Source organism: Manis javanica, chromosome 11 (genome assembly GCF_040802235.1).
Source record: "Manis javanica isolate MJ-LG chromosome 11, MJ_LKY, whole genome shotgun sequence".
NCBI classification, from domain to species: Eukaryota; Metazoa; Chordata; class Mammalia; order Pholidota; family Manidae; genus Manis; species Manis javanica.
In genome coordinates, this window is record NC_133166.1 from 100,270,574 (window position 1) to 100,285,355 (window position 14,782).

Below are 14,782 nucleotides of genomic sequence, written 5' to 3' on the forward strand. Positions count from 1 at the left end.
CACTGGCCTCCTGACCCCGTTTTCCATCTTTTCAGCCCTCCTGTCTGTATCTTGGAGGGCTATATAGGCTCAAGGCAGATCGCATGGAATGAGGGGATGAGTGGGGAGGTAGGGAATTCTTCGACAATACTGCCTTTCTCTCCAGGGGTTGCAACTGAGTGCAATGGGCTAGCTCGGTTCAGGGTTAGCACCAAGAACATTCTCTGTGCTGGTTTGTTTTTTCGTGACGTTTGAGAGTACTGCACATTTGATTCTGGCTGCAACTGGCCTATTAAAAGATTGAGGGTGCAGATTAAAAAAAACAAAAATGAAACCTGCTGAAGTATCAGCTTCAGGAGAAAGTTAGTGGCTGGGATGGACCATAGCGGGGGTGCAGCATAGTGTGAGATGGTCTTTGGTGCAATCCCAGCTCCAGTCACGGGGGCATCTAGTCCAGGGACCACAGCGGGAGGGCCAGCCTGTGACCTTCCTCCTTCTGCCTTCGTGTCCGGGCTTTGCCAGGGGCCTAGACAGATGCCCAGGCTCCTGGGAGGGAGGCTGCTCCATGCCCAGCCTCCTGAAGCAGGGAGATCCTGGGCCAGACCTGAGGAGGAGGCTGGTTCCCCAGCTCCTGGGGCTGAGCTGGCACCTTCAGGAGACTTAAATATCCCTGGAGAGGAGTAGCTGTCACAGGGAGGGTGACGAGAAGCACTGGGACAGTTCCCCTTCATAGGAAGAAGCAGAGCCTGAGCCCTCCATATGACGGAGACGACAAATGGCCACCAAGCCAGTCTGAAGTCAGGAGTATCACAGCTTCCCTCCACCTCCTGCAATGTTACGAGAACTTTTGCAACTAAAAGCTAAATAAGACATTTCTGGAAAGATCTCAAGGAAATCCAGGATCTGTCCATCTAAGAGAGAAGCCTGCTTTCCATTTAAGGGGAACCTTCTTAATTATAGGGTGCTTTCCCACCTAGAGACCCTTGTTCTTCCCTCTGCTTGAAACCATAATCAGATTTTGTGGGGGTGCGGCGCAGGGAGAAGGAAGTAGCTGCTGCCCCTAGTCTTCCTGCACCCCGTGAAAATGGATTAAACTACCCCCAGGCTCCAGCCCTGGGATGAGGGGTTTGAGTGACAGTTGCCAAGACAATAGCTGGGCAGAGAAAGGGCAGAAGGGGACACTAAGGGGAAGAGGAGAGTCCAACCCACAGGGGAGTTACTGGACTGGGGATGGCTGAGAGCGGAGTTTCTTTGGTTCAAATGACATCACCTCCTCATCTTCAAGCCTGGAGTTCCCCAGGTCGCCCGCCAAAGCAAGTGAAGAGGGCATGTATCCCTGACGCGAGGGCCACAGTTCCCCCAGCCACCAGGGGCTCGTGTTCTGCTTCGCGCCCTCCTTAGTCCAGCCTGACCCAGCAGGCACGGACCAGGCCCTGGCTCAGGCCCCCCAAGTCTTCAGGCGGGCAGAGAACCGTGAATGGATGTGCTGCTGATCCTGCTCCCCCAGCTCTGCAACCAGCAATGCCCTTGACCTTCCCGTTTGGCCAGTAGGAACTGAAAATGCACCCGTTCATCCGTCCTTACATGTTTAGTTGGCATTGGGAACCAAGCTTGGTCACTGGGATGAATAAGTCATGCTCCTTGCCCCCAGGAGCTCCTGGTACGGTGGGAGAAAGGGGCAGAGGGAGGCAGCTGGTCCAAAGGACAAGAGATAAACCAAAGGGGGCAGGAACAGGAAGCCTTAATCTTCAAAGCTTTCAGAGAAAATGTCTTTTGACCTCACTTTGATTTCAACCTCACTTTGATTAAGCACTAAGGAGTCCACAATACTTGGTCCGTTGGTTCATAGTTCATGGCCTTTCAACAAGCACACTCAGGCATTCCCTTTTATCCATCATCAGCTCTGTTCCGAGCCCCATGCTAGTCCTCAGAGGGCTGTAAGAGAAATAGAAAACACATCCTTGCTTTCAACATGTTGGACTTGCGCACCCGTGAGGCAATTAGAGAACAAGTTAAGCAGGTAGTCGATACACGTTAGCGAGCACACATGCACGGCCAACACATCAATTGATTATAATCCTAGGACAAAACATCTGGTAGAGAAAAAAAAAGCATCAGGGTGAAGAGCTATTAGTGTGGCAGAGAGATTGGGGTAGGCTTCATGGAGAAAGTGGGGCTTGAGCTAGAGGGGGTTCAGGGCACAGAGGACAGAGAAATGGACCGGGGAGGGACTGCTGGTCAGTCAGCTGCTGTGCTGGGAACAGGAAACCTGGGCATGGGGACCCATGTAAACCAAGGACTCCCAGCCACCAGCTTTCTGTATCCCCCGAGGAACCTCTCTCTGCTGAGTTTCTGAATTCTACATAGAGCTTAGACAAGATTAGTGCTTTTCCCAGGACCAGCAGATCCCCATCACCTGGGAATGTGTTAGAAATGGAAATTGTCAGGCTCATCCCCACTGAGTCAGAAAAGCTGAGGGTGGGCCCAGCAATGCCTTTCAGCCAGCCCCCAGGTGATTCGCAGGGCACGTTGGTTTGAGAACCGCTGGACTCAAACCCTGGCCGCTCTTTGGATTCACCTGGGGAGCTTTGAAAACCAAAGATGCCAAGGCCCCACCCACAGAGATTCTGATGAATGGATCTGGCCCTGGCATTCATAATTTTAAACCTCTCCAGCGGATTCCCATGTGCAGCCAGGACTGGGGAGCATTTGACTAGGTGACAACAAAGTCCTTCCTGATTTACTCTCTGGGATGGGCTCGGAGTCACTGGGTGGATTTGCATACGTTCAGGGAAAATGGGCGGGAGAAGGAAGATCTTCCTGGGATCCTGAAATCTTGACTGTCCTGGTGCCCAGCTTTCTGATGGTTTGTGTGATTGTCCCACCACCTGCCCTTACCTGCCTGAGGTGTGTGCAGATGTTGACTCTCCTCCCCCAACACAGGCACACACCTGTTTGCACAGTCCTATAAATATATGCGGACACTCACAAGAATAACCACACAGAGAGATTCAAAATAACACCCGAAGGTATATATGCACGTTCAAATAAACCCACCATCAGAAATCCAGAGCCAGCACCCTCAGACCTCTTAAGAAAGGGTCCCTCTTGGTGGAAACTGGGCTCTTTGACCTAAGGAGCACCTCTGTTTTCCCTGCAGCTTCACCTGGTGCAGGGGAGCATTTGGGGCAGTGGGGAGGATTAACTGCTATAAAGCCACCTGCTCTGGGCTGTGGCAGGTAACCCACAGGGGACTGCTGAGTACAGGTGCTGAGGATGCCCTTGTTCCTTCCACAGATTCGAGCCGATGGTCCCCCCCATGGCGGGGTCCAGTACGAAATGGTCTCTGTGCTCAAAGATGGAAGCCCCATCCTCCGGGACATGGCCTTCTCCATTGATCAGCGCTACCTGTACATCATGTCTGAGAGACAGGTAAGTGCCAATACGTATCCCTCCTTTTCAATGCTCAGGAATAGCTGGTAACCTGTGACCTTTGTTCATAAGCTGTTCCATCTAACGAGACCTCAGAGCTGCTGCTCAAGGATCCTGGGAGAGGTAGTGTCCCTCAAGGCTTTTGTAGGGAGCCAGGAAGAAGCTAGAGCCAGCCGCTTCCCGGAGGCTGCTCTCTGGGCCACAGCCCCTGTCTCAGCATGTGATGAACAGCCCCGCAAGAACGGGCCAGACTGCACGGAGCAGCTTGGTGTGATTAGGGGGTAGATTTACTGCTCCCAGACCTGCAGAGTCTGCTGCTCAAGGGAGCCAGAGAGGTGTAAATAATCCAGGCCTCCAGGCTCGGCCCAGTCCTGGCACAGACAGACTCAAGACAGGGCCTAGAAGAGATGGAAATCTTGGCCTGAGTCTTAGACTGATGCAGGGTAGAAGCTGGCCAGCTCTGAGAAGCTGAAGCTCTACCCTCTGCTGGGTGACAGCAGAGCAGATTCACCACCCTCCCAGATGGAATGTTATTCCCCTGGATTGTATTTGCTCTGAAAATGTGTGAGCAGAGAGAAGGCAAATGCAGGGAGAGCCATGGCAAAGGGCAGGAGAAGCAGGGAAGACGAGGAATTCACCAAAGCGAGGGAAATGCAGAAAATAAGGTAAAGACCTCAGGAAAGGCTGGTTCCCGCCATTCAGGCAGTGGGTCAGCAGTTGTTCAGCAGGAGCCATGGTCTGTAAGTAACATGAACGTTGTAAGTAAGATAAAAGCCGAAAGGATAAAAAGGATTGGAAATCCGTCTTGTTGGCTGAGGACACTGCCTTAGGCTAGACAAGGATGCCAGGCTGCACGACCAGTGAGCGGTGCCTCCCAGCTCCTGGGTATTCGTCTTTCAAAATACTCCGCAAAGATCCCAGGTGCCCTTGATCAGTGTCACCCCGCCCAGAATTCTCTTTCCCTCCTTTATTTTTGAATGTGAGAGCGCTGAATCTGGGGATGTGGGAGGGAAGAAGGAACAGGTGAACGGGCACATGACAGCCCAAAAGAAGCAGTGATGCAGGTTTAACTTGAAAATTACTTCTTGAGAAGAGATGACACAAATCATATGCTAATTGCATGCAAATTACATCCAGATACTCTTGAACCCACCTGTCTTTTTACCTTCTTTCATGTGGCCCCTGCAGTTGAGGCATAAACAGGTCCAGATGGGAATTTGATGGAGCTGGAGGAGGCTTTGCCTAACCTAGAGTGGGTAAGACAGTCTTGGAATTAAACACTGACCTATTATTCCAATAAAACAGTTGATGGACTCTAGAAAAACCCATTACTGGGAATGTATTTATGGGGAGCAATGTCCTGGGAAAACATCCAAATGAACAGGACTTGGTCACTACCCTTAGGTTCCTTACACCCTAACAAGAGAGGGAGATGTGTACCCAGATAACTGTCAGGTTGAAAAAGCTCTGCCTTTTCTTCCTGTTCTTCTTTGTTTATAGACAAAAGGTTATTTCTGAAATAAAAATGGCAGATGCTCACCACACAAATTCAAACAATACGTATGGAAAAGTTTTCTCTGGCAACAAGTCCCCAAACCCCACTACCCAAAATGTAGTATTGTGTTAACATTGGTGAACACTGTTCTAGACATTTCTTCAGGAATCTCTACAGGTAGAGGCATAGCTGGCTGGCTACCTAGATGGGTGGATAAAAGTATGGTCTGAGAGATCAAATAGACCTATATTATATATGATTGTTTAGAAGACATTATGTATGGCTGAGGACCAGGCAGGTAATTCTGGGTAAAAGCTCTTTCTTGGGTTTGCTGAGCCCAGTAAAGCAGAAAAGCAGAAACAGCGAATAGAAGTGACCGATGAGACCGCAGTGGAACTGAGAAGATGCCAAAGCATGTATTTTGGCTGTTTATCTTTTTCTCAGATGGAGTGCTTCCTGAAATTGCATTCACAATGTGGCCAAAGGAGAGGGGCTGGGCTAGTACTGGGGGCTGATGAGTGGCCTTCAGGGAACATAATAACCTCTGGGGACAGTATCTGGTGTCCCCTCTGAGAGAATTAACCCTGGCTAACCCAAGTATCCACATACCCTTATTTCTATTGTCCCCTCTGTCTTCATCTTTGGCCTCAGCTGCCCAGCCCTTGCTATAATCTGTACCAAATGGAGGGGTTCCCTGGTAGCCAGTCATGCTGAACAGAAAGAAGAGTAATTTGGATTTGATGCCCTAGAACTGTCTCTAGTCAGGTGAGATTTTGAGGAAACTCCCTATGCCAGGTGGAGCTGTGGTCAGCAGGCACAGCCTAAGGGACATTTGTGGTGGTACTCTGAGGCCTGCTACCTGGAGAGCTGTAAACTGCAGAAACAGGTTGCTAGGTGATTTCACTGGAGCAGGGGCCAGGGAGGAGGGCCGGGGAAGCTCGGAAGTCCCACCTGCCTGAGGTTGAGCAGCTAGGAGAGCGGAGTGCCCACAGACAGCTCAGACCTCTCCACGGAAACAGTTGAACGTGTGGCAAGAAGACAGTGAGTGGAAATGAAGTCAGATAACTCGACTTCTAGTCCAGCTTTTGCAAGAACTAGAAGTGTGACTCACAGCTTTGGTTCCTTCCTGTGCCAAAGAAAGTAGTTGCGTCAGATGATAGGATGGTCTCTGGAGTCTGAAGCTCTGAGTCAGATCCCATCTCAACCTTGGGTGGCAGCATGGCCTTCACTTCACCTCACTGTGCCTCACACGGAACAACGCGAGACTCAGCAAGGATAATAAACCGGGGATTTCTTTTACACCGGCTCGCTCGCCACACAAATGCTTAAGGTTAAGATGCTCTGTGGCCCCTGGCAGCGCTCAGGCGTTATGATCCCATTACTCAGGAGGGAAGAGACTATGAGTGGGGATCAGAAGGAAGTTGAGGGGCAGCACAGCATAGCCCAGAGGCCTGTGTCGTAGTCCTGGCCCACCTCTCACGAGCTGGGTGGCCTAGACCTTTAACTCGTCAGGGATTCAGTTTCCTCACTTTTAAAGATATAGTAAATCTAACTCTGGAGTCGCTTTCAGATCTTAGAGGCTTGCCCAAGTCTTGGGGCTGGGGCTCTTCTCCATTGCCAGAAGACAGAACCAAAGCCACCATAGACAGACTTGAGGTTAGACCCAAAGAAGAACTTCCAGAACAAGAGTTTGATGAGGCCTCATATGCTCATATGCACTGCAGAGAGGGTGGAATTGCTGCCTGGCTGTGGATAGCGTATTCCTGTTTTAAGGCAGTGATTTAAGACTTTGGAGTTCTCCAGAAAACCTAAGACCTTATAAGAAGTCACAGGAATGGGGCTTCCTATCAAAGTCTAATGACTCTCTAGCAGCCCGCTCTCAGCCCTGCTTCCACTCGGTCCCCAGCTCCCGTCTCCCCATTCCCTCTGCCTTCCCCCAGACATGCCACCTGTTGTATCCTTGATGCCATATGAGACTACAACCAAGTCTCTTGCCTCAAGTTCTGCCTAGAGAGGTTTTCATCTCCCCACCGAGCTAGAACAACCCGATAGAGCTCATTCTCTCCCTTCCAGTTAATTACGTGTAATTAAGAAATAGGACTAGTAAAGTAGTGCTGACTCATTACTGCCACTGCCTAACAAGTCGATGTTAATGTGCTACTAATAGATCTCAGGCTGGCCAGGCCCAAGGGAACATTTGCGAACTGATTCCCCAATCCTGCTAATTGCCCAGGTGCTCCATGGATGGGCTGCCTGGCTCTTCCCTGGAAAGTCTGTCCCGGCTTCCTCAACAGCAAATCAACACATGTTATGGGCGTGGCTACAAGTTGCTGCCACATCCTCAGGGTCTAATGGAAGGCAGGCAGCAAGTTCAAGGGAAATCAGGCTAGGAGCCAAGCTACAAGCTGAAAAGAAACCTGATAGCCCCAGTTTCCACCCAGCTGTCAGGTCCGCCACTCCGGAGAAGGAATCAAACTCTGTACTCAGGGTGGGTGGGAAAACAGTATGGCGATGGAAGCAATGACTCTATTTTATACTTTCATTAGTTTGAATTAGCAGAGGGAATAGAGGCATAAAATGATGCGGCGAAGGGTGAAATGGAAAAAGGGAATCACAGTGGAGAACGGCTCCGTGCAGGCTGGAAAGGGCCTTGGGAACAGAAGAAAGGCTGGCGATGGGTGTGTGTGACTGTTCAGGGGTGGGTGGGGGCATGAGATGCTGTCTTTATTTTGAGGTCTGGGGAGGCAAAGAGTGTATTGGTTAAGAGCACAGGAGACAGCCTGACCTCCGTTCAACTCATAGATGCTTACTAGGCATGTGGCTTTGAGAAAGTTATTTCACTCTGCTAAACCTCAATTTTGTCATCTGTATAATGGGTCTCATAATGCTAACTGTTGTGAGGATTGAGGAAATATGCATCAATTACCTAGCACTGTTCTGGACACATATTGATGCTTTCAATACGTGGTATGATTATTATCATGATCATTATTGTTATTAGTCATAGTACTAGAAGTTCTCCCGGACCCAGAGGGGGCTAGAAGTATCTCTACTTAAATTATGGCAGGGACAGAGTTCCCAGTCCCAGTCAGACATTACCAAACTGCCATTCCTGCTGCCCCCTCCCAGGGGACCCCTCAGAAGCCTCTGTCCTGGCCTTACAACAGCACCAGGCTGAGTTGCTCATAATCTGCTATTTATTTTAAGAAACCAGGAATGTGCCCTGCAGACTAAACAGTCCCACTCCCCGTGATACACACAGAGGCAGCCCCAGGCCCATACGTGAGGCCCAGGCATCTGCGAAGAGAAGGGAGGGGCACCCTAAGCCCGGGTCATCCCCCAAGCCCTCGGGCCCTATCTGGCTGCACGTGAGGACACTGGGCCAGAAAGGGGCCATCCATGGGGCTTTTCATTTCTGACCTCTCCAGGTAAATAAACCAAGGGTCAACTTCATTGCAAAACATGACACTGCCATTCTCCACGTGGTAGAGACCCCAGTTCTGAAACGTCTTTCTATTTGTGGGTAGTTGGCATATTCTGGTCATTTACTGCTATGTAAAAAACCACTTCAAAAGGTAGGGGCATAAAAGAGCCATTTTGTTACGCTCACAAACTGTGTGAGTCAGGACTTGAGACAGGGTGCACTGCAGAGGGCTTTTCTCTTCTCTGTAATGTGAATATCTTCAGGTGACTGCAGTAGTTATGGGCTAGAATCATCTGGAAGCTTCGTCTCTCACATATGCGGCCGCTGGGAACTAGCAGTCTGGGATCGGCTGGGACTGTCAACCCAAGTGCCTTAGATAAAGCCTCTCCCTCTGTCTTGGGCTACCTTACAGTATGGTGGCCTCAAGATAATCACACTTCTTGAGCAAGGCTGCTCATGGCAGACATGGCAGCTCAGGGCTCCAAGAACAGGTTCTCCCACAAATAAAGGGGAAACTTCGTTGCCTTTTTTTGACTTAGCCTTAGTGAAGGTATCTCTTCTACTCTGCTGCCAGTCACCGCAGTTGATGCTGATGGGTATGGCCCATGAGCACACTTTGAGAAAAAAGGCTCAGGGAAGATAAATATATGGTTCCCTATCTCCCAGCGGTATGGAACCACAGAATATCAGACCTGGTAAAGACTTCGAAAGCACCCATCCTGCCCCTAGATAGCACACATGAGGCCCGGAAGGCTTCTGAGCAGGTTAGCTGCCCTTCCGGCATTGTGCAACACCCAGCTGCTAAGTCCAGAGTCATCAGAACTAGTTTGATCTCCCAAAAGTCACAGGGAAGTACCAGAAGCTTTAAAACCTTGCTGTGAGTTTGCTGAAGCTGCATGAGTCCTCCATGAGGCCCACATCACACGTCTGTGGGCTCTGAAAGTGCTTCTGGGAAGTCTTTGAGGGAACCTATCAGGAGCAGGATAACACTGCCTGGAAATAGCCCAGACAGTGGCGTGTGATTTTAAAGGGTTCTCCCAGGCAGTCTGTGCACAGCAATATCGAATCAGCCCATTTGGGAGGCCGTGTTCCTTGGTGACCCCACCTTCGGTATGAAGGGCAGTGGGACTTACCCTCACCGAGTACAGGACACTGACCTTACAACTGCCCCATCTTAAGTAATTCAAGAGAGTTGGGGCAAGAAAAAACCTTGGCCTGGAGTTATTACTTGAAAAGTTTGTGAAGCCATCTTTCTCTGAAGGTCTCAAGGGCAGGAGACAACCCCTCCCAGGCCCCAGTTCCCTGCACTGGTCAAAGACTCATGGTTGCTGGGAGGGCAGGAGGGGTGGAAGGACAGACCAGGCGCCTGTAGCATGCCATCCCAGGCATGTGCAGCCGGCTTTACCTGAGAACTGGTTTTGGCTCACAGGCAGGCCTATCAGCTACAAACCTGGACCTTTGGCCAAACATAAGAAGCTTTTTTAAAGGGCCTGTCGTGGTGCAAGAGTCATAGTAAATCTACCTGTGGCCAAAGCCACTTAACTGCCAAACCCTAAAGCATCTGAGGACTTGCAGAAGAAAAAGACAAAAATGTGGGGAACCACACTTCCAGATGTCCCCAGCTCATTTATTTTGACATCTCAGACCATTATTTTGATTGTGCACATTTGTTTAGTCCAGGCGATAAGGCTTCCCAGGGCGCAGGCAGAGCATGCCAAGGTGTATTTTTACAGGGCGGTGGAAGTCTGAGTAACAGGAGCCCTCCCTTCCTCCCGGGCTGGGGGCCGGCTGCCTCGGCAGCAGAGGGAGGAGAGAATGTGAGCAGGCAGGGGCTGGAGGAGAGCCTGAGGGACTTGAGGAGAATTACAGAGATTGTGGATTAGGAAAGTGAGGATAAGCGAATTTCTGCTGCACTTCTGTTTTCAAATGTGTCACTTTCAATCCACGCCTTTGATGCACATGTGTTTCTGGTTAAGGACGGGGACCCCAGTGTGGCCCAGGAGCTGAGCGCTCACATCAGTGCCTTTCCCAAAGAAGCAGTGGAATCCTGAATCCCCGGGGGGGAGGGGGCACAGGACATCCCAAGCCTTGGTTTTGATTTTCCCTCAGTCTTCCCCACCCCCAACCCACATTTCCAGTGTCAAGGAACAAAGAAGCTGACACCCTGGCTATTAATATTCTCATTGGAGCATTTTTTAAATAAATATTTTCACATGAGGGAAAGGAAATGCAAACCCACCCTATTAATCAGATGCTTGACTTAGTATAGTTAAAAGAGAAAACTCCAGCCTCTTATTTTAAAATCCTTTGGTTTAGAAAGACGTGATTGAACACAATGCCCAGGCTGGGAGAATTGGTGCCAAAAAACTCATTTCTCTAAAAGGACAAGGGGCCTGGAGACTCTCTAACCCTTGGCAAGGGATTTGATTTATCTTTTGAGGTAGGGATTGCTGAACACTGACACTCTGACTACCCAGAATGACGCTTCCCTGACCAAGAGGTGGGAAACCATCATGTCTCAATGCCAGAAGGAACAGCCCCCTCCTTTTTTAAAGGTGAAAAAAGTGAGGCCCAAAGAAGGGAGTCACTTGCTGATGTCCCCCACGAGTTACCAGAAGAACCAGAATTAATCCTAAATAAACTGAATCCAGCTCAGCCCTTTTTCCCAACTTGACAACTTCACTCAGCACAGGCAAGAAAGAAAACTGGTTGTGTTTCCAGACTTGCAATTTAAAATACTTTTAAAAACAACCTGGGCCTCAGAGACTCACTGAAGTTGTTCCCAAGGGTCAAATTAAAATAGGGAGAGATTTGCATATCATTTGCAGACATGGACTCATTCATTCAACAGACTGGTAAGTGTCTACTATGTATAATGCATAGAGCTGTCCACAGACAAGTCATTTGCATATGCAGATATAGACAGTGCACTCTTTCTAAGAAATAGTCCAGCTAAGATGTTATAAATAGGGCTGCCCTGAAGATAGGTTGAGTTCTTTCTGCTCTTTTACAACAGCACTGTTAGTGTGCTTTGGTGTAGAGATAAATAAAATAGGATCAGGACCCTCAGGAAGTCTCATCCTAGTGGGGAAGAATGATGTACAGATAGATTACAATATGCAGTGTGCAGTGCACAGCAGAGATACACAATGTGTTCAATGATTGAAGTAACTCATTTCAATCAGACAGAGACCTATCCTTGTCCCTTGAGGTCATTCAGACAGAGGACTCACCCTCTGTCTGACACAGCACTCCGGAACTGGTTGAATCTCAGAGGTTATCTAGTGAAGAGCAGCCGTTTATTTTACACAGGAGGACAGGTGGCCTGAAGGGGAAGTGACTCTTAAGAAGGGAGGGTCTACCAAGCCAGAGTGTGCAGAAGCAGACAGCGATTGATAATAGACAGATTCCTCTGACCCCACGAAGAGCTTGGGCTCTAGACTCTGCCTGACTGCCCAGGTTCAAGTCCTGGCCCCACCACTTACTGCTCTGTGACCTGGGGCAAGTAGCTTTACCTCTCTGTGCTTCAGTTTCCTCATCTGTAAAGTGGGCATAATTATGACATCTCCTTAGGATTAATCAACACATAAAAAGCACTCTGAAAAATTCTTGGCACCTATTACCTGCTTCTTAAATGTTAGTAGCATTTATTAGTAGTGATTATACTTTTGTGGTTGTACCCCAGGCCTAATCACCAGGCCGAGGCCTGCAGATCATGCTCTGCATAGAGACACACCTAGAAGAGAAACTTACCCACCCTGCCTGGCTTCTCAGATCTGTATTATTTAAGATGTGTTGAAATCTAACAAACATTTCTGTCATGTTTTTCTTCTTTTCGTTTACAAACATGACCTCAGCTAACACAACAAACGCTTTTTGTGTAGATAGGAAAACTGAAATTCAAACCAGCTAAGGACTTTGCCCAGAGCCACCAAACCAGCCAGCAGGAGAGCTCCGACTCCACCCAAACTTCCGAAGCCAAACGCGCACCTCTGTCTCCCTGCGACAGCGCCCCCTGGCGGCACCTCCCCTCCCGCTCCCTCCTGTCCACTGGGCTCCACATTAAGGGCTCAGAGGCAGCTCAACCCAGAGACCAGTATCAACCCACACCTCCTCCCTTGACACCCCCAAGGAGACGAGAAAACAGCGCACTGTTTTTTTAAAAAAAACAATAAAGGCAATGAGCACTGCCTTACATGAGCAGGCCCAGGAAACCTCTGTGGTCTGAGTAGAGAGGAGGCACCGTGCTGGGGAAGTTACTGCTGCTGTTTGTCCTGTGAGGCAGGCCAGTCACCTCTCAAGCACTATCCCAACAACTTACAACAACCTCCACTGACAGGTATTACCACCCCCATTTGACAGACGAGGAAGGCACAGCAGGTGACCTCGAGCAAGGCTGTCCGAACACCTCCTAGGAGGAAGAACTGGGGACTGGGGTGCAGGCTCTTGTGGTTGCAAAGCTCCCGCACCCCCGCCCTCCCACCACCACCAAGGAGGCCCATTCAGGGACCCCAGTGATGCCGTCATGACTCCCCTGCACACCCTCTACCCCCATACACAGCTCAGCCTGTCTGGCAAAGAACAACCTTTGCAAGGAAAGCAGGTTAGAACACGTGAGAGGCATTGCACGGAAGGCCCACCCATCCTCTCCCGACGCCGGCAAACTAGTATCAGCTCCGTCGCGGCCCTACCCCGGGGCTTTTAGGCTCTAGAAAGCCTTCTGCGCCTGCTGTCTTGAGCCTTCTCCAGATCCAATGGCAGGGCCCCATGGTGACGCCCCAGAACTCCGCAGCCTGCCGCTAGCTCCTTCCTGGAACTGCCCCTCCCTCACGTTGCCCGTGTTGAGTTTGTGTAATTGAATGTGTTTTATTTAGACCGTAACATTTGTTGCCACTTTGGATTTCCAATTAGGCTTCAATCAGATGCCTAGAGTCTGATTCGTTTTGTTGTTTTGATCAACACAAAAGATGGCAACATCAGAGGAGCCGTCTTGGAAAGTTATTCGCATCCACTGATGACTAGGGACCTTGGCTGTGATGCGAAGATACAGTCAGAGGTGCCCAGAGATGCAGGCGGCAGGAATGGGGAAGGAAGGAGAGGGGAAGTCAGAGAGCCCTTGGAGAGAAACACGATTTGAAGTTCACAGGTGGCCAGCCTGTGCCACAAGGGCTGCTCCCCCACCCGTGGGACGGAGGGGTGGGATCAGGTGACTTGGTGAGGCTCCCTCCAAGCCGCCGGGCTCTGGGTGCCCACGAGGGAGGGGAAGGAGGGGGGTCTTCCCTCCAGCTGGTTTCTCACCCAGATGGCTCGGGCCTTTTATCTGGGAGAGGTTCCATGAACACAGGGTTCCCAGGGGCTGGGAAACTAACCGCAGGTTGGTGTCTCGGAGGAAAGCCTCTGAGTGCCTCGGCCAGAAGTGGCCAGCTGTGTGGATTTGCAGAAATATTAGTGGGGAGGGCCTTTCCGTTACTGCCTGTGAGTTCTGGCCAGCTGCTCACACATGCTGCCTGTCACACAAGTTTTCTCCGTGGGATTGGTCCAGGACGAAATTTAGAATTCAACTTCGAGCTGCCAGGCAGTTGGTGGGAAGAGGGAGAAGGAGGGATGGCAGTGCGGGGGGAAGGGATAGGGGAGTGACAGGGAGTGGCAAGTTAGGATTCCGCCTTTGCCTAATCATCAAAGGTATTTGGTGAGAACCAGTGCATCTGAGCTAAGGCCAACTGGAGCCTCAGTTTCCCCAGTGATAAAATATATTTGAATGCTCCCTGCAGCCGTGACACTTGGTATGTTCTTTCTGGCCATGAATAGATGTCACACAGTGGCTGTGTGCACAGAACTTGGAGGTTGACCTGGGTCTGCGTGTGCGTGTGCTCCTGGGAACAGGGGTGTGTAAGGGGTGAGAGAGACAGAGCGAGTGCTCCTATGTGCTCTGAGGGTATAGAAGGCTGTCTGCACTAACCCAGCTCTTTCATACAACAGGGCAGGGCTGTGCTCATGGGGAAGCAGGGCCGTGCTGCCTCTCGGGGCTTGCCGCTGCTCTGAGAGCCCCACTTGGCTGCCTTTTTGCAGCTGGCCCTTTGATCTTTCTGGAGCCTGCCCAGCTCAGGGACCCCGTGTCTCAGCCGCAGTCTCCACCGTTCAATTCTCTGAACCTTTGCTACTCTGCATGGAATAGCTTCCACCCCCACCTCCCAGTTATTCCCACTTCCCACCTCTGCAAACAGGGTTTGAAATTTGCACCAGGTGGGGGAAGAACTGGCTGTGTCATCAGCTGCTGGTGGCTTAGCAAACAGTGTGGGTTCAGCCTCTGTCCCTCAAGTAATGTTTAATGATGAGAAGAGGGAGATGGGCAGAAATGAGTCAGTCAGAAGGAAGATTGGAAAAGGAGAAATGGACAGAGCTGAGAACAGTGCCTTAGTTAACCACTCTGCACCCAAGTAATGCATCACACA

At 50.3% G+C, this 14,782-nt stretch overlaps 1 protein-coding gene across 2 annotated transcripts in view; it reads left to right on the plus strand.

Annotated features, from left to right (window-relative positions):
* PLXNA2 (plexin A2) overlaps nucleotides 1–14,782 on the plus strand; it is a 201,046-nt gene that overhangs the window by 89,943 nt on the left and 96,321 nt on the right. For both annotated transcript variants that reach the window (XM_017658745.3, XM_073216994.1), the window contains exon 4: nucleotides 3,277–3,411. In XM_017658745.3, the coding sequence (XP_017514234.1) occupies nucleotides 3,277–3,411 (135 nt within the window). The remainder of the gene's footprint in view (nucleotides 1–3,276; nucleotides 3,412–14,782) is intronic.